Below are 27,611 nucleotides of genomic sequence, written 5' to 3' on the forward strand. Positions count from 1 at the left end.
TCCCTTTTTATCATTAGCTTCAACCAACTTTAGTTTTAAGAATTTTGTCATTGTCGAAAAGAACTCAAAACAATAAACATCAAACACACAATTTATCGTTGCTCATAATTTGTAAAAACAAAAACAACTTTTCGTTTCTTTTATGGTTCAACATAAAAATTGGCGACCGTGACAGGACTTATATTAATTTAAAGACAATAAAGTCCAATAAATAAAAATAAAATTAGTTTAAAAAAAAAAATTAAAATTAAAGTGTATAAACATTTGTATGAAAAATACCTATAAACAATTTAAATATAAAAACTAAAAACCATTTACTGTGCTAAAATAAGAAAAATTAAGTTCTTATAAAACAAAACGTTAACTTCATCGTAATCATCATCAACATTATCATTGCAGTTAGTGCACTTGCACCTAACAGTTGTCTACAAAGCATCGTCATAAACATCATCATCATCGTCCCTTTGGTAATTCCAGCCAGCAGCAGTCTCTTCATTAATTATCATTATCGTCGTCTTCGCTCTTGTATTTGCTAGCCACCATCATCTGCAGTTTTGTAGCATCAAACATACACATGTTCTACGTTTATTCTAGTAAGTAAAACAAATCAAATTCTCTTACACTGTCTACGCTCATAATATATTTCTCTTTACTCTGTATACATACAAGCAAAGTAAATTAATAAAGTAGCGACAGTACTACAACAAATACAACATTTACAAAAACCACAAGCAATTTTGTTTTTGGTTTAAGGTCTGAGCTGTCAAAGTTGCCTGTTGTTGTTTTTGCTTTTGGGCTTGTTGTATTTTTCGCCACAACAACCACAAGTGAATTGACAGTTCAGACCAAAGGAAAAAAAATAGTCAGCTGTTCTACTGAGTCTACTTTATTAATTTACTTTGCATACAAGCATACATACATATCGTGTTTATTTGAATTCAACAATTAGTGTTGGCACTTATAATCAGTGTTGGCCCTTTTAAACAACGAGTGGTACTTATTACAATTTTTGGTACTCTTTCTACAAATTGTCGATTTAAAGCAACTTTATTAAATTTTTATCAACTTTAACAAAATTTAATGCAACTTTAACAATATTTACTGCAAAATGAGTACCGAGAAAACAGATACGGGAGGAAATACGCTCGCTTCATTAAAGTTACAACGCACAACAATGAAAAGAAATATATCACAACTGAAAGGGAAAACAGACAGAGATGGTGACTCATCTGATTATACTATTTTGGAATGTCGACTACAGATTTTAGAATCTTACTTCAAACAAATAAGCCACATTCAAACACAAATAGAGAAGTTGTATGATTCTGATATGGCTCGATCAGATTTAGAAGAGCTGTTTATTTCTGCCAAGGCACCATTGGTAAGTCTTATGAATCAAAAACGTAGTTCTGGAGATATTGAACAAAGCTTTTTAAATTCGTCTCAATCATTTGTATCTCATCAAAATCGTTTGCCCCAATTAAAATTACCTAAATTTGACGGAAAATATTCGGAGTTTTCTCGATTTATAAGCACATTCAAAACGTTAGTGCATAATGAATCACATATTCCAATCATTGATAAATTCAATTATTTGCTTAATTGTTTATCTGGTCAAGCACTAGCAGTAATAGAACCATTTCAAGTTGTCGAGTCAAATTACCAAAAGGCTTTAGATCATTTAATTGAACGATATGACAACAAATCGTTAATGTTTATCGACAATATTAATTCATTGTTTTCGATTTCACCCATGCATAAACCAAATGCTTCAATGTTGCGTTCAATTCTTGATAACGTTTCGGCCCTTCGTAGTTCGTTGCTTTCACTCGGTTCAGAAGTCGATGTGATGAACGCTATAATAATTCATATAGTTTTGTCGAAAATTGATGCAGAGTCAAAAAAGAATTATGATGAAAAACAAGATTTTAATTCTTTGCCATCATGGGATCAGTGCTATTCAATTTTAAGTCATCGTTGCCAGTTTCTGGAAAGTCGTACTGCAGAAATGGACTCTTTTCAACCTCGTGATAACAAATCTAAACCAAATCCCAAGCGACCTGGATTATCATTCATGGTTTCATCAACAATTTGCGAATATTGCAAAAGCAAATAACACTTAACTGGAAGTTGTTCTACGTACTTGTCGTTGCCCATATCTCGTCGTTTCGATTTCGTTAAAAGTTCCAAGTTGTGTATAAACTGCCTTAGAAAAGGCCATGTAGTTTCTAAATGTCTATCGAAATCTCGCTGTCGCACTTGCAGGGTATCGCATCATACCACTTTACACAACCCAAACTTCCAAACAAAAACTGATTCAAATAATACTTCTTGTTCATCGGACTCAAGTCATTTGCCTTCGACTCAAAATAATGCTTCGTTTAATTCATCCATTCAACAACCACATTCCTCGTCTTTTCAACCATCGTCTTCGTCATCGCACCAATTATTTGTTCCAACACCAACTAATACATCCTCAACTCATTTAACAAAAACGTCATTTGTCATTCGAAGTCGTCATATAAATCTGCTTCCGACAGCAATTATTTTTGTTAAAGATTCATTCGGTTGTCTACAACCTTTTCGAGCCTTATTGGATTCTTGTTCAGAAGTAAATCTTATCACCCAAGAAGCTGCAAATCGTCTTCGTTTAAAACAAAGTAAATCAACTCACGAAATTTCTGGTGTTTCTGATATACGAACTCATTTGAAATACATGGTAAAAGCTACAATTAAATCTCGTGTTTCTGACTTTGAATGGACTACGTGTTTTTTAGTCGCAAAATCTATTTCATCACAGCACCCTTCTGAACAAATCGATGCAGAAAATTGGAACATTCCAAATGGGATTGAATTAGCAGATCCGCAATTTTACATTCCTCAACGAATTGATCTTTTAATTAGTTCTGAAATTTTCTTTGATTTACTTCTTGACGGCAAAATTTCTCTCGGAAATGGACTTCCTTCCCTCATCAACACATCCCTTGGGTGGATTATCGGTGGCAGCGTGAATACTCAACGTTCACATCGTGCCTTATCGTGCAATGTCATAACAGAAACCGATAATCTGGACTCTTTATTGAAGGCCTTTTGGGAAATAGAAGAATTCAATTCAAGCACGCCCTTTTTTACAGAAGAATTTATATTTAGAAAAACGACTTTACAAAGACGATAATTTACGACAGATGTATTTCGATTTTATGGACGAATACATTGAACTTGGTCATATGTCACCTGTAACATTCAATCGTTTAGATTCCTCGCATTATGTAATTCCTTATCATCCTGTTTTGCGCCCTCAAAGTACCACAACAAAACTGAGGGTGGTTTTTGACGCATCTTGCCGCACATCTTCTAACATTTCTTTGAATGAGGCTCTAATGGTCGGCCCAACAATTCAACAGGAGCTAATAATAACAATTTTGTCGTTTCGTTTAAATAAACTAGCCCTATCAGCTGACATCTGTAAAATGTATCGACAGTTTTTGATGGACGAAAGAGACCGAAATTTTCAGCTAATTTTATGGAGAAAAAACGTAAATGAGCCAATCACATTATATCAATTGAACACCGTAACATATGGCACTTCAGCTGCACCTTTCCTTGCGGTAAGAAGTTTGGTTTTCATCGCTGATTTTTACAAAAATGAATTTCCTATTGGTTCTAAAACTCTTAAGCAAGATGTTTACGTTGATGACTTGCTCACGGGGGCAGATAGCTTTTCTGAACTTTTAGCAAAAAAATGTGAAGTTGTCGAAGTTTTACAAAAAGCCGGACTACAACTGTCAAAATGGAATTCAAATTGCCCAAATATTGCTCCCTGCGACGGTGAACTACAATTAAAAACAAATGACGAACACATTGCTAAGGCACTTGGGATGTCATGGAAGCCCAAGGACGACGTCTGTTGCTTTCGTTTTGATTTAGCAGTTATAGAAGTCCCAACAAAAAGATCGGTTTTGTCAGCTGTAGCAAAAATCTTTGATGTTCTTGGTATACTCAGTCCTATTATAATTTCTTGCAAGATTCTGATTCAAGAATTATGGAAACAAAAGTTAGAATGGGACGAACCACTTAACGAACGTTTCTCGAATCGCTGGCGGATAATTGAACAGGATTTTCCAAATATCAACAAAATTGAAATCCCTAGATTTGCAGGTACATCTCCAAAAACTCAATTTGATATCCATGGATTTGCGGATGCCTCTCAATTGGCATATGGATGCTGCATCTATGTGACTCATAAAACTGATTTAAAATCAACTTTGCTCATAGCAAAATCAAAAGTTGCTCCAGTGGTTCACCAATCCTTGCCGCGATTAGAACTTTGCGCCGCTTTATTGCTTAGTCGAACTTGGGACAAAATCAAACATAAGTTTGATGCCTTTACATATAGAATTTTCTTCTGGTCTGATTCAAAAATAGTTCTAAGCTGGCTTACTAATCACTCGTCGTCATATATTTGCTTTGTAGCTAATAGAGTATCAGAAATACAAAACTTAACTCACAACATTCCCTGGATGCATGTGCCTTCGAAACAAAACCCTGCAGATGTGGTGTCGCGAGGCTGTCTTGCCAATGATTTAAATAATACAATATGGTTTAATGGCCCTCAATTCATTTTGGAACCAGATATAAATTGGCCCAAAGGTAATAATGAAGTTGTAGAACTTCCCCAACAAGAAATAAGGAAAACTATATTTAAAACTACTATCGTAACCGAATCAATCATCGATCAATTAATTTCTCGTCATTCTTCGTATCTTCGCATTCTTCGTATCGTCGCTTATATTCATCGTGTCTTCGACAAAACACATCGGAATTTCTTTGTAACCGCTGAGGAACAACAATCATCGTTTTGGAGAATCGTATTTAACATACAACAATCAACATTTAAGGAACATATTGAGCTACTCAACAAAGGAAAAAACTTACAACCCAGCTATCAAAAGCTTGCTCCATTTTTAGATAAAATTCAGTGCTGCAATTCAACTTTAATCATCGTTCGCGTGGGTGGTCGGCTAGCAAATGCACCGTTATCATACGACACCAAATTTCCTGCCCTTTTACCAAAGGGTCATCGTTTCACTAAAATCTTCATCGAGTATCTCCATCGCAAACATCTACATGCTGGTCCAAAGGCGCTTCTCGGAATTCTTCGCCAACAAGTTTGGGTAATCAACGCAAGAGAGCTTGTAAGAAAAGTTGTTCGAAATTGCGTACATTGCTTTAAGTATAATCCTCGTTTATTACAACAACTCATGGGCAATCTTCCTGCTGATCGTTTAAAGGCTCAACGTCCTTTTCTTGTCTCTGGCGTCGACTTTTGTGGTCCTTTCTATACCTCTTATCGTATTAGAGGAAAACAGCCTTATAAAACATATGTTGCCATTTTTGTTTGCTTTACATCTAAAGCCATCCATATTGAATTAGTATCAGATCTTTCTACTAATACCTTTCTTTTATGTCTTAAAAGATTTATAGGTCGTCGTGGCATCCCCGAAAAGCTTTATTGCGATAATGCAACAAATTTTGTTGGCACCAATACCAAGCTACAAGAGTTCAAACAACATTTCTTTAATGAGGCTAATGTCAAGCAGATCATGCACTACAGCTCAGTTACTGGATTCAGATTTTTGTTCATCCCTCCTCGTTCCCCCATTTCGGTGGCCTGTGGGAATCTGCTGTTAAGTCAACAAAAACTCTTCTCGTCAAAAACATGTCTCGAGTCAACCTAACATATGAAGAGTTCCAAACAATCCTCATCGAAGTCGAAGCTATTTTAAATTCTCGTCCTCTGGCACCCAGATCAGATGATCCAAATGATGGTGAAGCCCTAACGCCTGCTCACATGCTAATTGGTTGTTCATTGATGGCTCTACCTGATGAAAACTTGAACAACTATAAAAATGTAACTTACCTAAAAAGCTATCAACTTGTTACATATCTTAAACAACAGTTCTGGCTTCATTGGGTCCGTGATTATGTACTAAATCTACAACAAAGATGCAAATGGTTCAAGACTTGCGAAAACATTAAAGAAGGTACACTCGTAATCATTCATGAAGACAACATTCCGCCTCAACATTGGCTCCTAGCTCGAGTGAGCAAAGTTATTCCTGGTCGAGATGGAAAGGTCAGAGTAGTAGACCTTAAAACAACAAAAGGAAATCTAAGACGTCCCATACATAAAATAGCACCTTTACCTACCGAAGCTGATTGAAAGACCCTTTCAATGGGGGCAGTATGTTGGGTCAAAATATACCTAATACAATTTATTTTATTAATAGTTTAATTAATTTTATTTTTGTTGAATTAATTCATTAATTTAAAGTCTTGAATAATATTCTTAACAAAACATTCATTTAAATATCTTGTTGCTCTTTTTTACATATCATATGTATAAACATACATACACTTGTTTATTTACATATTATATTTTTGAATACATTGAAATCTAACGGGATTGCATTTTTTGCATTCCCTTTTATATCATTAGCTTCAACCAACTTTAGTTTTAAGAATTTTGTCATTGTCGAAAAGAACTCAAAACAATAAACATCAAACAAACAATTTATCGTTGCTCATAATTTGTAAAAACAAAAACAACTTTTCGTTTCTTTTATGGTTCAACAGATTTGAACATCGGACTGTAAAACGTTGATATACATATGTTTGTACAATTGTTTATTGTTACACATATAAATGTGCGTACATACATATGTATATTTTGCGTTGCAGAAATAAATAAACAATATCAAAAACATAATTGACAAAATTAAAAACATTGGGGACGCTCATAAAACTAATATTAATATATTGGTAACAAATTTAAGTTGAAATCAAATAAAAGTGACTTAACATCGACTTTTTAAAAAACGGAAAAAGTCGAAAGGTCGAATTTTTGTTTCAGCTATAGAACCCTACTACAAAACAGAAATAGTGTTGCTAATATAATAAAAAAATGTAGATCAAATTAGTGCTTAAAAAAATATATTTTTTTTACTTAAAGGGGGGTCAGACGGCATGTATTGCTTGTGTTTTGTGCCATGTATTGGGACATTTTTCCATATGTAAACAAATACATACCGTGTGATCCACATGAAACTTTGTGTATGTAAAATACATGTGTATTACTCGTGACATTTTTGGCAATTAGAGCATGTTCTATTTTCGTGTGTATAACAGTGTTGTATTTTCAAATACAACACTGTGTGAGTGCAAAATAAAAAAAACAAAACAAAAGCGAGGGTATAAATCAAGATCAGCGAAACAGCTTGCATTTTTATAATTTCTTTGGTGTTGATAGCTTTCATAATTAGAAGCACTAAAACGTTAATATTTTTCCCTGCTCTCTCTTAGTTTAAGAGTTATATGAATTTAAAGTCAATACATATAATATTACATTTCTCATATGTTTGGAAAACAAACTGATCGTTATGGGTATCATTGAATAGTGCTTCACAATACCTTTAATATGATATATAATATGGTACAGTTTATTAATATTGTGAACCAAAAATTCCTTTTTGATTTTATATGACAGTACTTCAGAAAATTTTGATATACAGAAAAAGTGATTTTAGCGAAGCCAGTGTTCGATACACCCCAGAGTTAAAAGTCCCTTCACCCGGCCGAAGGCCGGCAATACAGAAAATTTGAATATTAACAGAAAAAAAATTATGAAAATACAAACTGTTACGCGGATCTTGATTTGTTCCGTCAATTCACTTGTGGTTGTTGTGGCGAAAAATACAACAAGCCCAAAAGCAAAAACAACAACAGGCAACTTTGACAGCTCAGACCTTAAACCAGGGTTTACAATTGCTACTATATTAGCCGTCAATTGCAGTAAATATACATTTTTATCAATCTGCATACTAAAAATATAGTTACTATTATAATTTTGTATAACTCTGCTAATATAAATTTGCTGTTACTATACATATATTACTATACAAATTGCAATGTTAGTTTGCAATTTCTAGTAGCAGATACAACCAGTTGTCAACTCGTTATTGTAGCACAACAACCAAAATATATGTTCGTGCTATAGCAGCATACACACTTTATTGCCGAACTAATATTGCGCGTCAGCATTCGTTTTTGTTTTGTTGTGCTAGCAATTTTCTCTGGCAGCAATTTACATTTCTTTGGTTGCTCTGCTATGGTTGCATTGATATTTCTTGTTTTTGGCTATTTGGATGCTGGTAGTTATTTTATTGTCAAGTATGTAATACGAAATAACGATTATTCATTAGTGTAAATATTTTTGAATCTAACTGAGATATTGACTTGCATTTTTTTTTGTAAGACCAAAAATTAAAATATCTAAACAAGAAAAAATAATGTTCGGAATAAATGTGGATCAAATTGTTCCTAATATGTATTTGCAATCCTATTAAAATTTTGATAAAAATTTTAGTTTTAGAAACTCAATAAATATGTAATATGTAATAAAATCTTTATTTATTAGCAAAACTCAATGAAATTTTCAACGTTTTTTAAATTTGTCATTCCAAATTACAAAGTGTAAAAAAACTTTTCAAAAGGTCAAAAGGAATCCCACAATTCCTAAAAATTTAAGCGAAAATCCCGAAAATGGTATTTTTTACAATTTTAACCATAGGGTCTACATTTCCTTCGGGGCTGGGAAAATACTTTGGGGATAAATAGGGAACACATCAAGGTTTCTAAAGCTGCTTTCCGTTTTTTGATCCCAACTTTGGGATTTTAGAACATGTGGCCCAAAGTTGAAATTTTTATCAAAAAATAGGTCAAATTCCGCAGGACGAAAGGGCAACATGTTCAAAAAATAGGACATGTTTTTTATACCAAAATGTTCTCTGTAAAGCTACCTTACAGAAAAACATAAAATTGTTATATGTTCTTAAAGAAAGTTTTTTTTTAATAAAAAAGAGTTAAGTCACCTTTTCATTCAAAAAACAGCAAAAATCTACTATTTTTTTATTTCTTAAATTGAAAATCGTTTATTTTTGGATCTATAATCGATCTTACTCTGAAATATTTTGTATATTACTGATAATTTAGTTGTCTAACTAACAAAAAAAATCAAGCCCGTTCGGTACAAAAGTACGACCTATATTTTTAAAAAAGCGGACCAAGGTATGGCAAAATTTTAAAATTTCAATTTTGAAATGCCTATAACTCGAAAAGTATAAGAGACAAAGCACACGCGCTTTCTAAACATATAAAACTCTTTGAAATCGAATGGGAAACAAAAAAATGGGACGTGTTTAAAAATTTTGCATGCCGAAGGTACCCATGCAAAAAAAAACGGCTGATCAGATCAGCCGTTTAGAAATGCCAGATTTATTTCAAAAAAATTTTGATTCTGCCCAACTGTACATTGGGTGTGTTTACTGATATGTTGTTATGTACTTATCAAGAACAGCAACTGATAGCATCAATTGCAGAAATGTCAATTGTGCTATAGCACAACTACAGAAATGTGTATTTTTGCTAGAAAAGTTTGCCAGCACAACAAAATAAAACGAATGGAGTGCAATATTAGCACGACAAAAATATATATCTCTAAAAAATAACAATAACTAAAATTTGCATAATAAAACTGTAAACTTTTGCATAAAAACCAAAAAAATTCAATTTCTTGAGCCAAACACAAAATCGGACAGAGTAAAATAGGTATTCAAAAGTGGGCGATAAATATTTAGTTGCATATCCTTTGTTTTCTCGAATGAACTGTAATCGCTTTTGAATCGATTTTACCATGTTTTGGCATACTTCCGGCACTATTGAGGTCCATGCTTCCAGTAAGGACTCTTTTATCTGAACTAAAGTCTTAAATTAAATTTGATGCACTCTCCTAGCTAATTCCTACTAAAGATGCTCCATTGCATTAAAGTCTGGGCTCTGTGCAGGAGTTTCCATAAGTTTGGGACAGTTATGGATCAACCACAGATTTGCAACACCTGATGTGAGCTTGGGATCGTAGTCTTGATAAAATGAAAAGATGTTTTCTGTACCAACTTTTGCGCACTTTTCTCAAAATTTTGCTTCAAAATGTTGAGATAGACAAATTTGTCTATTTTGCCATCGATAAAATTCAAATTGCATACTCCGGCACTCAATATGCAGCCCCAAACCATAAACAAAATAGACGATTTTTGGGACAAAGTAGTAAATTTGTTGGTAAACCACCGTAAAGCGCATTTTTATTGATAGTTGCCATTATGTTAAGCCTTTAATCACTGACGGAAGTAAAATTATTGTACATGGATCAGACTGCAAGCTGTTGCCGAATTCTATTATAAAAACACAAAGGCCACTGTTAAGCATGGAGTAGGCTCTGTTATGGTTTAGCATGGACCTCAAGTGTCGGAAGTATGCCAAAACATGGTAAAATCGATTACAGTTCATTCGAGAAAACAAAAGATATGCAACTAAATATTTATCGCCCCCTTTTGAATACCTATTTTACTCTGTCCGATTTTGTGTTTGGCTCAAGAAATTGAGTTATTTTGGTTTTTATGCAAAAGTTTACAGTTTTAATTATAAAAATTTTAGTTTTTCTTATTTTTTATAGATATAGGTATGTGTATTGTAAATATAAGCGAAAAAAACAATTTTTTTGGTACATCCATTTATGTTTAGAACACATTTATATCAGACAAACTCTTGTCCGATTTTGCGTTTGAGTCACTGTACTTCAACAGCGATATACAAAAATGTACAACACTTATTTCTGATGCCTATTCAGATATATTTCCATTGCATTTGTATTTTAGTATTTCAGTTTCAAACTGATAACCTAAATAACTATAAACATTAGATTTTTTTTAGATATGTGCAAAACACCATTTATCGATAAACCATAAAAACAACATAAAGAAAAATCGGCATACACTTAAAGAATGTTTGTAAAATTTTATTATTAAAGTTTGGCTTAAGTAAATACCAGATATAAAAAAAGCTAAAAACCACCAACTGAAAATATTTTGCAGCTAGAAAAACCACTTAGCGTTTTTTTCCGAAAAATACCCACTAACAACGAAAAAATACCTCCAGATCTAGGAAATGCCTAGCTCTGATTTAGAGCGTTATTTTACTTCATTTCTTTGCAAAACTTGTAAATTGTGTTAATTTTCAACTTTTTTGTTTTGTTTACATTTGCAACAATATGTTATAAACATATTTTTTATGTTGATATTTTTTACTGGACAAAAAATGTCCAGTAAAAAATATCATGTTCTCTATCTACGAACTGTCACTTTTAACACTCTCTTGCTCTCTCGTTACAAGTTTTTAAAAATAAACGAACGGAATCGCGTAGCTTCCAGTGATAATTTGTACAAATTATTACAAATTATCAAGTACGCGAACACAACTATTGTAATTCAAATTTGAAAATTATCTCAAGTAGTTTTCATTTTATATTGTTTTTTGTTTCTTCTATAAACTTATGAAAAGTGATGTTACGTTATTTTGCATTTTAGGTGACGATATGTATATTAGAGTGCTCCAAGATTGTATGGACGAAAAAAATTTTCTAGGTACAGGCCGTCCCCCCATTAGAATTTTTCTATTTATTGTAGAAACACGTTGTGAAAAATATTAGGATGATAGGATAACGTTAACTGGTGGTGCAACGACGCTGAAGTTTTGTGGTGCATTTACAAGGGGGAAAATGCAATACTTTTGAAAATTAATTTAAAAGAATCGAAATGTGTACGTAATTTTCGTTCTAATAAGATATAAAACACAAAAATTGGTTAAAAAATGTTAAAGTTATAAAAAAATCGCCAGGCGATTAACGTGCCTTAAGGTAGGGTCACACATGGCAAATATTTGACGAAAATGACGTAACAACTAAATAAAATACATTTGAATTCTTTTATTTATTTGAAAAGCATCAAATAAAATAAAACTAAATTTTGATTCAAAACAAAAAATTTAGTTTTATTTTATTTGATGCTGTTTGATCTTACAAAACACTTGTAAGAGTAAACACGTCAAACAAATTTGTGTTAAAAAAAGTGGTCACTATCTTTTGAGCAAATATTTGCCATGTGTGACCCTACCTTTAGGCCACAAGAACAAGAAATGTAGGAACAATATTTGAGAAATATTAAAATAAAAGCTTAGTTTTACTTAAAATATATACATATTTACTTGTATATATATTTTTGGTATAACCAAAAAAATAATTTGTTTAACGGCAGGACAATACCTCCTATAGTTTTTCCGTACCTGCGATTTAAATTTTCCGATTTTCGAGAAAAACTAATTTTCCGAATTTCCTTACTGTTATGATTTTAATGTAAAAGCTATTCAAAATATTATAGTCCAGGTAATTCTAAATATGTATAGTCATAAAGTATTACTAAAATCGGAAAACGTTAACCCTTAAATCGTGAAGGTCAATGGTCCATTTTTTCAATATTTGGAATTTCTCTTGGAAAGATAGCGAAATGTTATATATTTTTGGGCCGATATTGATGAAACTTAAGAAAAATATAACATGAAGTCTAATATTTATAATACCAGCACAAAAATTAAAATTAACCCTTAATATCACATCGGGTTAAAATGACCATTAACTTTTAAAATCACGAAAAACACAGACAATATGAATGGTGCTAATTTTAATGTTTTTCAGAATTAAATAAACTGAATCATTCTAGTTATTTTTTAAATTTAGTAGATCAAAAGTACACTAAAGGGTTAAAATCAATTTTATTATATAAATACAATTTTATTATAAAAATACAATTTTATTATTTATAATTTATGAAAAATGTGTGGTCAAAATTGTAAACATTTTTCAAAATGGCTTTCATTCATGTAAACGCTGAAATGCCTCGTAAACTGTGCAATCTGTGCATTTTTACACTTTCATAAATGAACTGTCAAAGAATGTATGGAAATTCGTTTGAACAACTCCGATAAGTTTGCGAAATTTAGACTCGCAAACTTGAATTTATTGTGCATTTGATGAATCAGCTGCTTTTGTTTACTTTTATTTATAAGAAATAAAAATCAAATACAATTTGAAAAAAAAAATTATTAAAGCTTTTGTTGAATTTATTTTTATTTGACATTTTATCAAATATAAATCTTCTGTATAAACTTGCACAAAATTGAAAAGGTGGGTTCATGAAAAACGTTGCGCAAACTTGCACAAATGGGAAACTTAAGCGTATAAATGAGTACCCTTCTTATTTTCTAATGCAGAATACAATATTTTAAGGTTTGTTTCCTATAAAAATCAAATTTTGATCAGCACTACTGAAATTGACAATTTTTTTATGGTTTTAGAAGTTTGGGGCCAGTTTAACCCCAAGTGCTATAAAGGGTTAATTTTAATTTTTCTGCTGTTTTTGTAAATACTAGGCTTTGTGTTATGTTATTCTTAAGTTTCATCAAAATCGGCCCAAAAATATATAACACTTAGCTATCTTTCCAAGAGAAATTCAAAATATTGAAAAATTTGACATTTGACCTTCTCGATTTTAGTAAAACTTTCAGACTATATTTAAAATTACCTGGACTATAATATTCTGAATAGCTTTTACTTACAAATCATAACATTAAAAAAATATTTTTTTCTCGAAAATCGCAAAATTTAAATCGTAGGTACGGAAAAACTACTTTTTTCATATTTTTATTCACTGTTCCAAATAAATCCCAAGGTTATGATCAAAAAATTCTGAAATTTGTTTAACAAAATTGGAGTTTGAAACTGGCGTTACCTGCGAATGGGTTAACGATGTCCTACGAAGACAAAAACACATATACAAGTAAATATTTTAAGTAAAAATTAGCTTTTATTTTAATATTTCTCAAAATATGTTAATTTTGTTTCTACATTTCTTGTTCTATTGGCCTGGCGATTTTTTAATAATTTTAACTTTTTTAACCAATTTTTGTCTTTTATATCTTATTAGAACGACAATTACGTACACATTTCGATTCTTTTAAATTAATTTCCAAAAGTAATTGTTTAATGTCAAAATTTTTACAAACCTTAAAAAATTGCCTTTTTCCCCTTGTAAATGCACTTCAAAACTTCAGCGTCGTTGCGCCACCAGTTATGATGATAGGATACATCCTAATATTTTACACAATGTGTTTCTACAATACATAGTACAATTCCAGTGAGGGGGGACAGCCTGTACCTAGAAATTTTTTTTCGTCCATACAATCTTGGACCACTCTAGTGTGTAGTGTAGTTCGTTTGTGATTTTAATTTTTGAAATGATACAAAATAAATTAGTATTCGTGAGCATAAATTTCACATGCTACGTTTTTTACATTGCAGATTTTCAATTTTATTAAAAAAGAGAACATCTTGCCGGCAAACAATGGAAAATTTCTGGCTGGAAGTTAACATGATTTGAGCAATTACTTACTTGGAAGCTAAAAAATACAGATTTAATAAATATATGTATAAATCTTTTGTATTTTCTATTAAATAAGTGTAGATGAAATATTTTTGTCATTAGTATGTATACAAAATATTTATTAACTATTTGAACTTAGGCTAAATTTAATTTACATGGAGACAATTACTATATATACTAAATATAGTACTAAAAAAAAAACAATTTGATGATATAATACTATTGAAAATTAATTTATTGGAAGTAGGTTTTTTGTTACCTCGAAAGAAAAAATTAAGTAAAAATTGCTTATATGAAAGAAGCAGAAACAGACATGACGTTTTTGGTTTTATGTAAGTAAATTTAATTGGTTTCATTAATATTTATGCTTTTTGTAACTGCTTTATTACAATAAGTACATTATTAGTACATTAAAAGTACATTAAATTCCACGTGTAATAAATATACAAAATTTACATGCTTAGAATTCTTAAAATGTTTAATTGTGTATTTTAAAGTACATTAGTGGTAGAAAAAACAAACTAACAAAATGTGTAAAGACAGTATGTATGCAGTATGTACATAAGATTTTCTTACAACGATTATATCATCATAATAAAGGAAAAGAGAGATAGAGTAAGAGAAAACAATATAAAAATATAATAATAAATATTATGCCCTGTTCTTGTAGTTTTATAGACTATTTATACATATGTATAGCTAAATAGTATTGTAATTCATTGCAAATCTTCTTCGTAGTTTTCATTTTTCGATTTGCGTCTATTAATAAATGGCATAAAGCTCCAAAGACTTGCACCAGCAAGAAGTATAAGACCGAGTGTATGAAAGAGAGGATTGTAAGTATTAACTGCTTCGAACCAAACACCACACAAAGGTGGGCCAATAAGTTGCAAAATGCCATTTACGAATAAACTTATTCCATAAGATGACGTTAATCGCTCCGTTCCAAGCATGTCGGCCATTATTACTGCCGTAATACCAACGTAAACCCCTGACGCCAATCCAAATACCGCACACCAAAAACTAACCATTTTGTATGTTGTTGAGAATGGTAGCAGAGCTAAACTTATGCCAGAAACTGCTAAGCCACCTATAAAATACCAAGTCTTGGGTATAAAACCCAAATCTGATAACGCTGAACCGCCAATGCGTCCAATGAGATCAGTTGCCGAGACAATTGAAATAAGATAGGCAGCTAAAGATTTGTCAAAACCCAATGCTATTCCATAAGCAGGGAGAAGAATTATAAAATTCGTATAACCGATGGCATTTGTGGAATTCGATATCATTATAACCAAGTATGTGGGATCTCTCAAGAGGCTCAGGTCGAAGAACTTTGAGCGTTTGCCGGTGTCAGATTCTTGGTCAACATTTCCTGTACTATCCAGCATTCCATTACTAGCATTCGCATTCACACCAGAGCCACTGGCTACAGACCTCAAAGAAAGATGTGAAGAAAATTCTTTCGGTTGGAAAGACAGAGTACTGCCGTGATAAGGCGTACTTATATACTGGAAACTACTGGTCGAGGGTGATCGACGGGAGAGGCGATTTTTTGAATTATTTCTCAAAGCATGAAGACGTTCCAGTTTATGATTAGAACGTCCACCTTCTGGTACAGCATATAATGATGATTGTGAATTTAATTGGCCCGGTGTGAATGTTTGATTTCTTTGTGGCAGTCGTACAGGTGTGCTGATTTTTCGTATACGAGACGATGATGAACTATTAAAGTCCTCTTGAGCCTTTCCAAAGTTTTGTACAACCGTTGCTGAGGCACTTCTTACAAATTGCGGATCGTCCCCAACTAAATTGTAATTGTGTAAATCTGGTGATTGCATTGGCGGTGAATTATATGGTATTATATGTTTATTGGCTGTGCTATCGTTGTGCATTATTTCTCCTCCTCCTGCCGTCTCATCAACCGTCTCAAATTTAAGTACAATTCCTATATCCTCCTCTTCGATGTCATCCAACATTTTTTTAACTCTAGGAACACGCACCATATGTTGTTCGACTGGTTCGTAAAAGATGGCCGCCACAAAAACATTCAAAGTAATTCCACCCATTATGAGAACTGATCCTCTAAATAAAAAAAAACAATGTTTAACTCCATACACATATGCAAATTTATAAAAATTGTTTACCTGTAGCCGTATGTTTCCAAAAGCCATCTTAAAACTGGTGGTAAAATAATAGAACCCAATGCGCTGCCAGATATACAAAGTCCGTTAGCAAGGCCACGAAGTTTAACAAAATACGATGTTACAATGTACACTGTTGGAGGAAATGACAAACCAGCCCCAATGCCAACCAAAACGCCATAACTAGTTGTTAATATGAGATATTTACTTATCTTTCCACTTTAAAATTGCAAATAATTGTTACCTTAAGTATAAAAAAGCCACAGATGATGCCCAGAATGATATTATCATCCCAAGTGCAGCAGATGCACCACCTAATATCGTTACTGTTCTGAATGAATATTTGACTGAAAGAATGCTCGAAACCGGTCCTAAAACATAAATGAGATGATAAATTCATATATTATGAACGTATATGCTAAAAAATGCATTGTCGCTCTCTTACCTAAAGAACTGTACAAAAAATAACATAAAGCTGGAATCCATGCAGCTGCTGATGGCGACGCCTGAAATGCTTCCAAAAACTCTACAAAAAGGACGCCGAAACTTTTTATAGTACCTGGTATTAAAATATTGACCATCATCGAACCAGCCAATACGAGCCAACCCCAACCACCATCAGGAGGCACCAAATCATATTCAATACCTTCGCTTTTAGTCTTTGAACTTAATAGACATGCTAATAAAAAATGAATAGAGATTATTAATAAAACCTGCATTTAAAAATGATTTCAAAAGATATGTATCGTAGTAAAATAAACAAATATGAATGAATTTTATATTCTTTGAAATTATGAAAATTTAATAAATAAAATTGTCTTTCCAAGGAAAACAATTTAATGAACTAAGCGTGAATAATTTACTAATATGATAATCAAAAAATTAAATTAATATAATTAATACCGAAAATAACTATTAGTTTTTAATTGTATACCATGCTTTTGCCATTGAAGGTATAAAACAATATTCTGTGATTTTAACATTTCTTAAGAAGTTCGGCCCGTTGTTTTGTTAGTAAAGTTATTTATAGAATTTTGTATTTGCAAACAAAAAATAAAAAAAAATAAGTCGCAGCCACGAGTCGAACCAACAACTATCCGTTTGCTAGCCTGTTGTTGTACTCACTACACCATTGCTTAGTTATTTTATTGTGCGTCAAATACTGGTTATCACACAGTAATGCAATATTCTTTTGTTTTTCTAAAAATAAACATGCAATAAAAAAATGGGCAAATTGAAAAAAGTAACAGTTTTTTTGTTTTGTTTGTTTATTTTGTTTTATAGACTTTACTACTTAAAAAGTAAGTTATTAAAAAAGACATTACTTGTAGCTTTGCAAGCGAAGTTTTTTGCTGGGTAGGAACTACTTACAATTGTTGAGTATTATTTACATTTTCACATCTTATAGTCGATAAATATCTCTTATTTTTGAAATGTCATACATATTACATCTGTCAACTTTCGTAATTTCATTTTTTGTGATAGCCTCGTGAATAGCATAGTACATCAGATAAAAGTCTTTTATAAAATTAGTGGCTTTTTAAACATAAAATTGTAATTTGTATTAAATAAATACACTTTCATCTAAATCAGAATTGGGGGTAGTGCACTAATTTTTAACTATCACTAATAGTTAGTGGTAGTGTAAAATTATTCACTAAGTTTTTTAATGTTTAGTGATGAATTGAAAAATATAAGCCTCACTCAATAATAGTGATAGTGTGGTTAAAAATTTTTAACTAATAATATTTTGAAAATAGTTAAAATATTTTTTTGCAGCCTAATGAAATAATTTTTTCTACACTAAAATTTTTAGTTAAAAAAATATTTCTGCACTATTTTTTTCAACAAAGAAATGTTTTACTCTATTCATAGTTTAAGTTAATATAATTTAGGAAAAAACGTAAAAGCGGTATATAAATACACAAATTGCAATAAAAGGAGAAATAAGCAATACATAACACAGAAAATAATTAGCGACTATTGGCTTTAAGTAAAACAAGCTTTTCGAAATAATCACATTTCCCTTTCTTTTTAAAGCATGGGATGTAGTTGGTGTATCTTCCAAAGCATATGTAGGGTCCATTATACTCTCATCGCTATCAAAGTCTGTATTTTCCTTTTTTAATATATCTTTTAACAAATTAAATCTTGTAATGTCCTATAATTTCTTCAAGTCATTATTTTTATTTAGTTTTTTAAGTCAAAATTATTTTTCATTATATATATGGGGCATTTCATGTCAAGTGAACCAACTTTTGAAATCGATGTCTTCCGATCGGGATGAAATTTGCACCAAGGTTAGCTCTATTGGATAGTAACTCAGACACAATTTTTCAACAACATCGGTCGAGAACTCTCTGAGTTATAGGGGGTAAAATTTTGACAATTTGGTCAAACAGGGGTTTTTTCTTATCCATGTAACTTATTACCTATTGTTCTTAGCAAAATGTGTCCCAAATAGTATAGATAGCTATTTCTTCGATCTTTCGAAAAAAAATATTTAAAAAAAAAAATAAAAAATTTTTAATATTTTTTTTCCGAAATCAAAAACTTTTTTGACTTTTTTTTAAAATACGTCCTTTTTTTTTTTTTTTTTTTTTTCTTAAAATAAAGTTTAGATATTTTCCTTGAACACCTACTTGGTCGCTTAGTGGGATGCGAGTGGGATATCTATCAAAATAAATATTTTGTAACTCAAAACATAAAATTTTTGACTTTTTTTGCAAAATCAAAAACTTTGTTGACTTTTTTTTTTCAAAATGGACCCTTTTTTAATCTTTTTTTTTAGGTCAAACAAAAGCTTAGATATTATCCTTGAAGACCCTTTTGGTCGCTTAGTGGGATGCGAGTGGGATATCTATCAAAATAAATATTTTTTAACTCAAGACTTACAATTTTTGAATTTTTTTTTTGCAAATACGATTTTTTTTCCAAATGGGCCCTTTTTTTAAAATTTTTTTTGTAGTCAAAAGAAAGCTTAGGTCCATTCCTTTAAGATATTTTTAGTCTATAAAGAAAGCTTAGGCCTATTCCTTTAAGATGGTTTTGATCGCTTAGTGGGATGCGAGTGGGATATATATCAAAATAAATATTTTGTAACGCAAGACATACAATTTTTTAATTTTTTTTTGCAAAATCAAAATTTTTTTCCAATATGGGCCCTTTTTTAATTTTTTTTTTGCTCAAAAGAAAGCCTAGGTCCATTCCTTTAAGATATTTTTAGTCTCTTAGTGGGATGCGAGTGGGATATCTATCAAAATAAATGTTTTAACACAAAAATTGTATGTCTTGAGTTACAAAACATTTTTTTTGATATATATCCCACTCGCATCCCACTAAGCGATCAAAACCATCTTAAAGGAATAGGCCTAAGCTTTCTTTATAGCAAAAAAAAAAATTACAAAAAGGGCCCATTTTAAAAAAAAGTCAAAAAAGTTTTTGATTTTGCCAAAAAATCAAAAATTGTATATCTTGAGTTACAAAATATTTATTTTGATAGATATCCCACTCGTATCCCACTAAGGGACCTAAAATATCTTAAAGGAATGGACCTAAGCTTTCTTTTGACTAAAAAAAAATTTTTAAAAAAGGGCCCATTTTGAAAAAAAATCGAATTTGCAAAAAAAAAGTCAATAATTGAATGTCTTGAGTTACAACATTTTTATTTTAATAGATATCCTACTCACATCTTCCTAAGTGACAAAATAGGTCTTAAAGGAAAAGACCTAAGCTTTCTTTTGAGCAAAAAAAAATTTTTAAAAAAAAGTCCCATATTGGAAAAAAATTTTGATTTTTTTTTTATTTATTTTTTTATTTATTTAATTATTATTTTCAACAACCTAGCTTATTGGCCATAATCGGTTATAAATTTCTACTTAATAAAAATTTTTTTTGCAAAATTGCAAAAAAAAATTAAAAAATTGTATGTCTTGCGTTACAAAATATTTATTTTGATAGATATCCCACTCGCATCCCACTAAGGGACTAAAAATATCTTAAAGGAATGGACCTAGGCTTTCTTTTGAGCAAAAAAAAAAATTAAAAAAGGGCCCATATTGGAAAAAAATTTTGATTTTGCAAAAAAAAATTAAAAAATTGTATGTCTTGCGTTACAAAATATTTATTTTGATAGATATCCCACTCGCATCCCACTAAGGGACTAAAAATATCTTAAAGGAATGGACCTAAGCTTTCTTTTGACTACAAAAAAATTTTAAAAAAAGGGCCCATTTGGAAAAAAAATCGTATTTGCAAAAAAAAAGTCAAAAATTGTAAGTCTTGAGTTAAAAAATATTTATTTTGATAGATATCCCACTCGCATCCCACTAAGCGACCAAAAGGATCTTCAAGGATAATATCTAAGCTTTTGTTTGACCTAAAAAAAAAGATTAAAAAAGGGTCCATTTTGGAAAAAAAAAGTCAACAAAGTTTTTGATTTTGCAAAAAAAGTCAAAAATTTTATGTTTTGAGTTACAAAATATTTATTTTGATAGATATCCCACTCGCATCCCACTAAGCGACCAAGTAGGTGTTCAAGGAAAATATCTAAACTTTATTTTAAGAAAAGAAAAAAAGGACCCATTTTAAAAAAAGTCAAAAAAGTTTTTGATTTCGGAAAAAAAATATTAAAAATTTTTTATTTTTTTTTTTAAATATTTTTTTTCGAAAGATCGAAGAAATAGCTATCTATACTATTTGGGACACATTTTGCTAAGAACAATAGGTAATAAGTTACATGGATAAGAAAAAACCCCTGTTTGACCAAATTGTCAAAATTTTACCCCCTATAACTCAGAGAGTTCTCGACCGATGTTGTTGAAAAATTGTGTCTGAGTTACTATCCAATAGAGCTAACCTTGGTGCAAATTTCATCCCGATCGGAAGACATCGATTTCAAAATTTGGTTCACTTGACATGAAATGCCCCATATATATATTTAATATTCTAGTTTAAACTGGAATAACTTCATGATCACTAATTTTGAATATATACTAATATAAGAAAATTATTGAAGCTTTTTTTAGTTATTGTTAAATTTTTTAACTATGTATTTGAGTTTAGTGCTTATTTCTACACTACCACTAAAGCTAATGAAAATTAGTTAAATATATATTTTTTAAAATAATATTTAGTGCTAGTGAAATGTTGATTGCACTCAACATTTAGTGCACCACCCCCAACTCTGATATAAATAAAGTAAGTGTTACCATCTTTGGCTCCAACAAAAGGTTATGTAACCAGTGATTACCTAGATTCGAATAATTTGATTGTGATAAGCACCAGAATTACATGGACATTTTCAAATACCTAAATTGACATTTTAATTGGTGCTTTAAATTAATTATGTTTTTAAAGCGATGGTAGTAAGAAGGGTCATGTCCGAAGTAAATGCATGCAATGCCCTGCGTGGAAGGCTAACAAGAATAACAATTACAAGCAAATTATAATGAACATGATAAATCTTTCGAACACTTATTTTTTGTTGGTACTAAGAGTAATAACGATCGGATCGTGGACTCTGTTTTGTTCGTATTTAAGATGCTAGGAGTAGAAAATTAAATCCGAAGGCTGCTAGAATACACATACAAAAATGTGTATTTCGTCAAATTTTGACACGCATGTTAATTTTTACACCTTTTTGGGTTTAAACAGCTGATGATCAGCTGGGCTAACGAGTACCTTGGTAAATATACCTTTGCCGGAAACTATTTCAAGAGCTTTCTCATAATAGTTTCCCCTTATAGGTATCAGCTCAGTACATGTTTTTAAGGATATTCCTATGTGTTATATATCTATGTGTTATTCTTTCATATGATGTCGACTGCATTTGTCAGTTAAGTCTTGTTATTTTTAGTTTATTTTTCTTGTGGATCCACCAAATTTAAGGAAATTATCTAATTATCTGGATGTTTGAAACTTTTATGGATTTTAATGTTCTACTGATTTCTTATTATAGTACATTACATTAAGAATAACCTTGCAATTTTGGGATATATTGTGAAGCATCTGTTTGCCTTCTGTTGTTGTATGGATGTCTGATTGTCATATTAAATATTTCTTTTTCTTCATGTTGTAGATAGGCAATTTCAAAGTTCTGGTGTTGTTAGTACCTGTGTGATTTGTTTCTTGACATTGTGGGTTATAATTGATCCCTTGCTTTATAGTTTGTAGTAGTACATTAACATAGATCTTTAGTGACATCATGACGTTTTGATTTCAACTTGATATCACTGATTGCCACCATGACAATTATTTCTGGCCATAAAACTTATTTGTTTACAACCAGATAGAAATTAAAGGTTATCATAACTGAGTATTACTAAAAGTGATTGCCTTTTTCTTGTTTGTATTGTTGGATAGAATATTATTTGATGACTTAATTTTGAATTTAACTAGCAGTTATTGAAATTATATGTTGCATAACGTTAGGAATTTTTGCTTCAATTCTTAATGATAACTTTTCATCATTTTTAAATGATTGGTGATTGCATATTGCTTGAATACCTTTTGAATGTTCGTTTGTTTATATGTAAAGATTAGAATCTTTGTGTGGTTTCCTGTTGACCATATTTTTAAACACGGAGTGACTGGGAGAATGGCCATTGCTAATGTACCCTGTGTTCTACTGGCTAGATAGTATATATTAATTTGTGCGCTGATTTGACAAGACAAATTGTTATATGTAGCTTTATTACTAAATTATGTGATTATACTTTATTGATGACTTTCTCAAAGTCTGTGGTAATGTAACATATTGTCTTTTGTTGGAAATTTTATCTCGTTTTTGTATCTGTCGATTAAGTTGCTTTTGAGATGGTAGTCTGATTTCATCGGATTGTTGAATGACATTCTTTGGGTATCATTGTCATGGTTGTTTTGCCGTTCGAATTTTCTAAGATGTTTAATAGTTTTGGTAAGGGCATATGATGTGGGTTTAATATCGTTGATACTGTTTTAACAGTATTCTTTCTCACTGGAATGATTCTGTAACAAGTTCCATTGTAATGTAATAGTGGTTGCAGTTGGATTTGTTTTAATTGGATGTAATGTTAATTGCACGTTATTGGCATTGACTTTGTAATTGGGTTGTTAGTGGAGCTGTCAATGCAACAAGCTTTTACTTTGTTTTTATGAAGGCATTGAACATTTATATTGTATATATTGTGCTAAGGGAGGTTTCATTGTTTGTTATATGTTAATTTCTTTAATGCTTTATTATACCTCAGGATGATTATGGGGAGGTAATTGATTAGTCATTAGAACTAGTATTGTTCATATTGTCATTATTTTTTCCTATCAAAAGCTTATTTTTAATACAGATCTTAATATTGCACTTGTTCTTTGTTTATTGTACATGTGATCTTTTCTTTGCTTCTGATCTTGTCTAACATATTTGCTTATCTGATAGGGTAGCCTTCAGTAATTTCAGTCTTATTATTCTTGATATTTACTGTAGTTAAGATATCTGATTGGTTTTGATATTTGATTAAAGATCATTGATTCTCTAACATTTGGGTTGTTTATTGTTTTTTTTTTGTGGGCTTTTTAATGTAAATATTTCTGATAGCTTTTTGGAAACTTAATGTTTCCAAAAAGCTATTAATTAATTTCTGTTCTATTCTATAGATTTTAAGATACTGTATTGGCAATATTATGATCGTAAATATTTGTATGGTTGTGCAGTGAGTTGTTGTGACATTTTAGAAGACTTGGAGCTGATGGAGTGTCGTATTGTATAAAGACATCTGGTGGATGCACCATTTTATATATTCGCGTGGAAGAGAATTTGCGGACAGTGTGTGGGCATTGATTTGGAATAGGAGGTTGCTTCTTTGTAAATGTTTTTTTTTTCTTTGAGACTTGTTGTACTTGACATAGTTATTGTTAAGCTTGCTTCTAATATTAGTGTTTGAGTATTGGCTAGTTGTTTGGATATTTACTACCTTTTGTTAGGCATTATTTATATTTATAATTTATATTTTTGTTAATTAAATTTTTTGAAAAAAAAATTTTTTATTAAGTAGAAATTTAAGTAGAAGTTTATATGGCCAATAAGCTAGGTTGTTGAAAAAATAATAAATAAATAAAATTAAATAAAACAGTGTCAACAATCCACCACGTGAAAATGTTGACATCATACGTATCCTGCTACCAGCAGGATTAATTACCAGGATAGTTTCGATATCCAACTCACCAGAAAGTACTTACCCCGAGTTCAACTAACGACTCCCAAAAGTATTTACTTATTCTTAATAAGTATTTACTTTGTATGGGAGGTGACACGTCCACTTGAAATTTCAAGAGGATGTTCGAGAGTATATGCTTCATGGGCTTAGGAAAATTAATTTTAACTAAGGAATTATTAAATATATTCAAGTTGGTCCTACAAAAAGTTGGACAAGCAATCAAAGGTATGCGGACAAACTTATCCCAATGTTATTAAAAAGTATCGGGAGAACTTGTCCGTTGATAGAAAACCTGGTTCATGTAGAAGAAAGCAATTTCAAGAGCTCCCAACACATCCGGTAGTAAAGCAGTCCGAAAAGAGCACGGAAATTGAAGTCAAATTTTATACAAAAAATATACCTGCTGCATATGGATGACGAAACGTACGTATGGAAAATATTTCGCAGCTTCCGGGTGCTCGCGGGAATTCTGTAGAAAAGTTTAGGACCCTAAAGCAGAAAATTTTCCCAAAAAGTTCTTGGCATGGCAAGCAATATGCAGTTGCGTCAAAAGAAGCCAAACATTTGTTACATAGGGCTCTATAAATACCAAAATTTACATCAAGCAATGTTTACAAAAGAGGATGTTTCCATTCAGAAGACTTCTTAATGTGTCCACTAGAGTGTGCCTTAGAATTAAATTTTTGGAAATGTTGAAACGGGTTGTCTTTTTTATCTTATTAGAACGACAATTACATACACATTTTGATTCTTTTAAATTAAATTGCAAAAGTAATTATTTAATGGCAAAAATTTAAAAAAAAAAACTGAAAAAAATGCATTTTCCCCCTTGTAAATGCACCTCAAAAAAAAACAAAACTAAATCGAAAGTCGGCACGGGTTGCCCTTCTTAGAACAAGCTAAAAATTTGGTGGTATTTTAGGTCATTACGAAAATTTTCAGCGGGTACCGTTTCAAAAAATTTAATTCTAAGGGACAGTGTTCACTTATTTTTGGCCTGATTTGGTAAGCAAGGCCTTGAGTGGTACAAGAACAATAGTGTGTTATTTGTAACAAGAGATGCAAATACTCCAAACTGCCTGGAGCTAAGGTCAGTGGAGAGATATTGGGCTCATGTTAAAAGAGAATTGAAGAAGGTGTCCAAAAGTGTGATATTATAAAAACCTTAATGGAAAAGTTTCTGGAAAATGTTCACAAATTCATCACTATTGATTAGAACTATAAAAATAAATTTTTTTGTAAATTATAATAATAATTTCAATTAAATTAAAATAATAAAAAAGTTTAGTGGTTTCATTATTATTAACATACTAGCTTGACCCGGTGCGCTTCGCTACCCCTGTTGAAGTAAAATAAGAAAAATGTGAAAAGATTTTATAAGCAAATAAATGAATATAATTAATACCGGAATTTCTTGTTTGTGATTAATTGCATACTATGCCGTTGAAGGTATAAAAAATATCCAGTGATTTTAAAAAATCTTGAAGCTTTTTTTATATATAATGATATGAAAGCTATTTATTATAATAGTTAAAGTAATGCTTCAAATGAGTTATTTTGTTACCATTGTAGATAAAATATATAAATATTCGTATATCAAGTGAATCTAATTGTAAGAGTCTTTAAACTTTGTGTAAATTACGTTGATGCCAGTGTCCTGTTATGCCAGAAATTAAGAAGGGGTGTCACACCCCTTGTTCCCATCCGTCCCATTTTTGGATAAACTTCATATACTGATAAGAAATTGATTCGTATAAAGTTTGAAGTCTGTCGCAATAATAGTTCTGCAGATATTCGAAAATGCTATATACTTTGCATGGGAAGTTCGACGCCCACTTATCCACTGCCGACCATTTTCATTCTATGTAAAATTATAAGAGAGCTATTCGGACAAAGTTGGAAGAATCTAGTAATTATAGATCTCAAGATATTTAGAAATAACTAATTACTTTGTATGGGAAGTGACTCACCCCGAGATCCGATCCTTCCCATTTTTTTATTAACTTCTTGCACTGACATTGACTAGAAATTAACTCATATGAAGTTTGAAGCCTTTCACATTTACAGTTCTCCAGATATTCGAAAATAACTATTTACTTTGTTTGGTAGGTGCCACGCCCACTAATTTAATACCGCCCATTTTCAGCCAAACCATGTAAAATGATTCGGACTAAATTTCAATACTTCCACAATTATAGTTCACCATATATTTGAAAATAACTATTTACTTTGTATGGGTGGTGTCACACCCCCTGTTCCGATCCGTCCCATTTTTAGTTAATCTTCAAACAGTGATACGAAATTGATTCGTATAAAGTTTGAATATAGTCACAATTTTAGTTCTGCAGATATTCGAAAATAACTATTTACTTTGTATGGGTGGTACAAATTTTGCCCTCTTTCGTCCCTTTGTGGTCCAAGTTAAGAAAAACTATATAGTCTATTATTGCTTCCAGGTAAACGAATATCTATGTTCCAAATTTCAATCAAATCGGTGCAGCCGTTTACTCTTGATTGTTTAAGAACTAAAGGTACCAATTTTACCGGTTTTCCCCCTTTAAATCTCTTTCTAGTCCAAGTATTAATTGAGGCTTCCAAGTAAGGATCTATCTATGTCCCAAATTTCAATAAAATCGGTTTAGCCGTTTAGGCGTGATGCTCAAACAAACCAACAAACAAACTTACAAAGACATTTATATATTTATATAGATGTATATCGTCGTAAAATGCAAAACAACGTATCATCAAAAAATTCAAAATTGATTTTATTATTAAGATTGATCACTACATCATATTACACATGTGTAAAAACTTTTACTATCAAAAATAACCAAGTTATAACCAAAATTGAAAATAAAGTATCATCAAGTACATGATTTTCTTAAACAAATTAA

At 31.1% G+C, this 27,611-nt stretch overlaps 2 protein-coding genes across 2 annotated transcripts in view; one reads left to right on the forward strand and one right to left on the reverse strand.

Moving 5' to 3' along the window:
• The first annotated feature begins 1,108 nt into the window (after positions 1-1,108).
• LOC135950692 (uncharacterized) lies at positions 1,109-5,738 on the forward strand. The gene is made up of 3 exons (XM_065500223.1): positions 1,109-1,545; positions 2,266-2,719; positions 3,135-5,738. Exons 1-3 carry the CDS (start codon positions 1,109-1,111, stop codon positions 5,736-5,738), a joined length of 3,495 nt encoding a protein of 1,164 aa, XP_065356295.1.
• Positions 5,739-14,473: 8,735 nt separating this feature from the next.
• hrm (hermes) overlaps positions 14,474-27,611 on the reverse strand; it is a 70,653-nt gene continuing 57,515 nt past the window's right edge. Inside the window, exons 3-6 of the mRNA XM_065499420.1 lie at positions 16,974-17,207; positions 16,773-16,899; positions 16,532-16,711; positions 14,474-16,469 (exon numbers count right to left, since the gene is read on the reverse strand). Coding sequence (XP_065355492.1) covers positions 15,101-16,469; positions 16,532-16,711; positions 16,773-16,899; positions 16,974-17,207 — 1,910 coding nt within the window. The 3' untranslated portion in view covers positions 14,474-15,100. The remainder of the gene's footprint in view (positions 16,470-16,531; positions 16,712-16,772; positions 16,900-16,973; positions 17,208-27,611) is intronic.

The sequence above is a fragment of the Calliphora vicina genome, chromosome 2 (genome assembly GCF_958450345.1).
Source record: "Calliphora vicina chromosome 2, idCalVici1.1, whole genome shotgun sequence".
Taxonomy (NCBI): domain Eukaryota; kingdom Metazoa; phylum Arthropoda; class Insecta; order Diptera; family Calliphoridae; genus Calliphora; species Calliphora vicina.

Excerpts from the sequence above, each read along its gene's own strand:
- LOC135950692 (XM_065500223.1), top strand. The coding sequence starts at position 1,109 with ATGAGTACCGAGAAAACAGATACGGGAGGAAATACGCTCGCTTCATTA. Across the intron at positions 1,546-2,265 it reads TTTATAAGCACATTCAAAAC|GGTATCGCATCATACCACTT; the intron begins GTTAGTGCATAA and ends TCGCACTTGCAG. Across the intron at positions 2,720-3,134 it reads GAACTCATTTGAAATACATG|AAGAATTTATATTTAGAAAA; the intron begins GTAAAAGCTACA and ends CCTTTTTTACAG.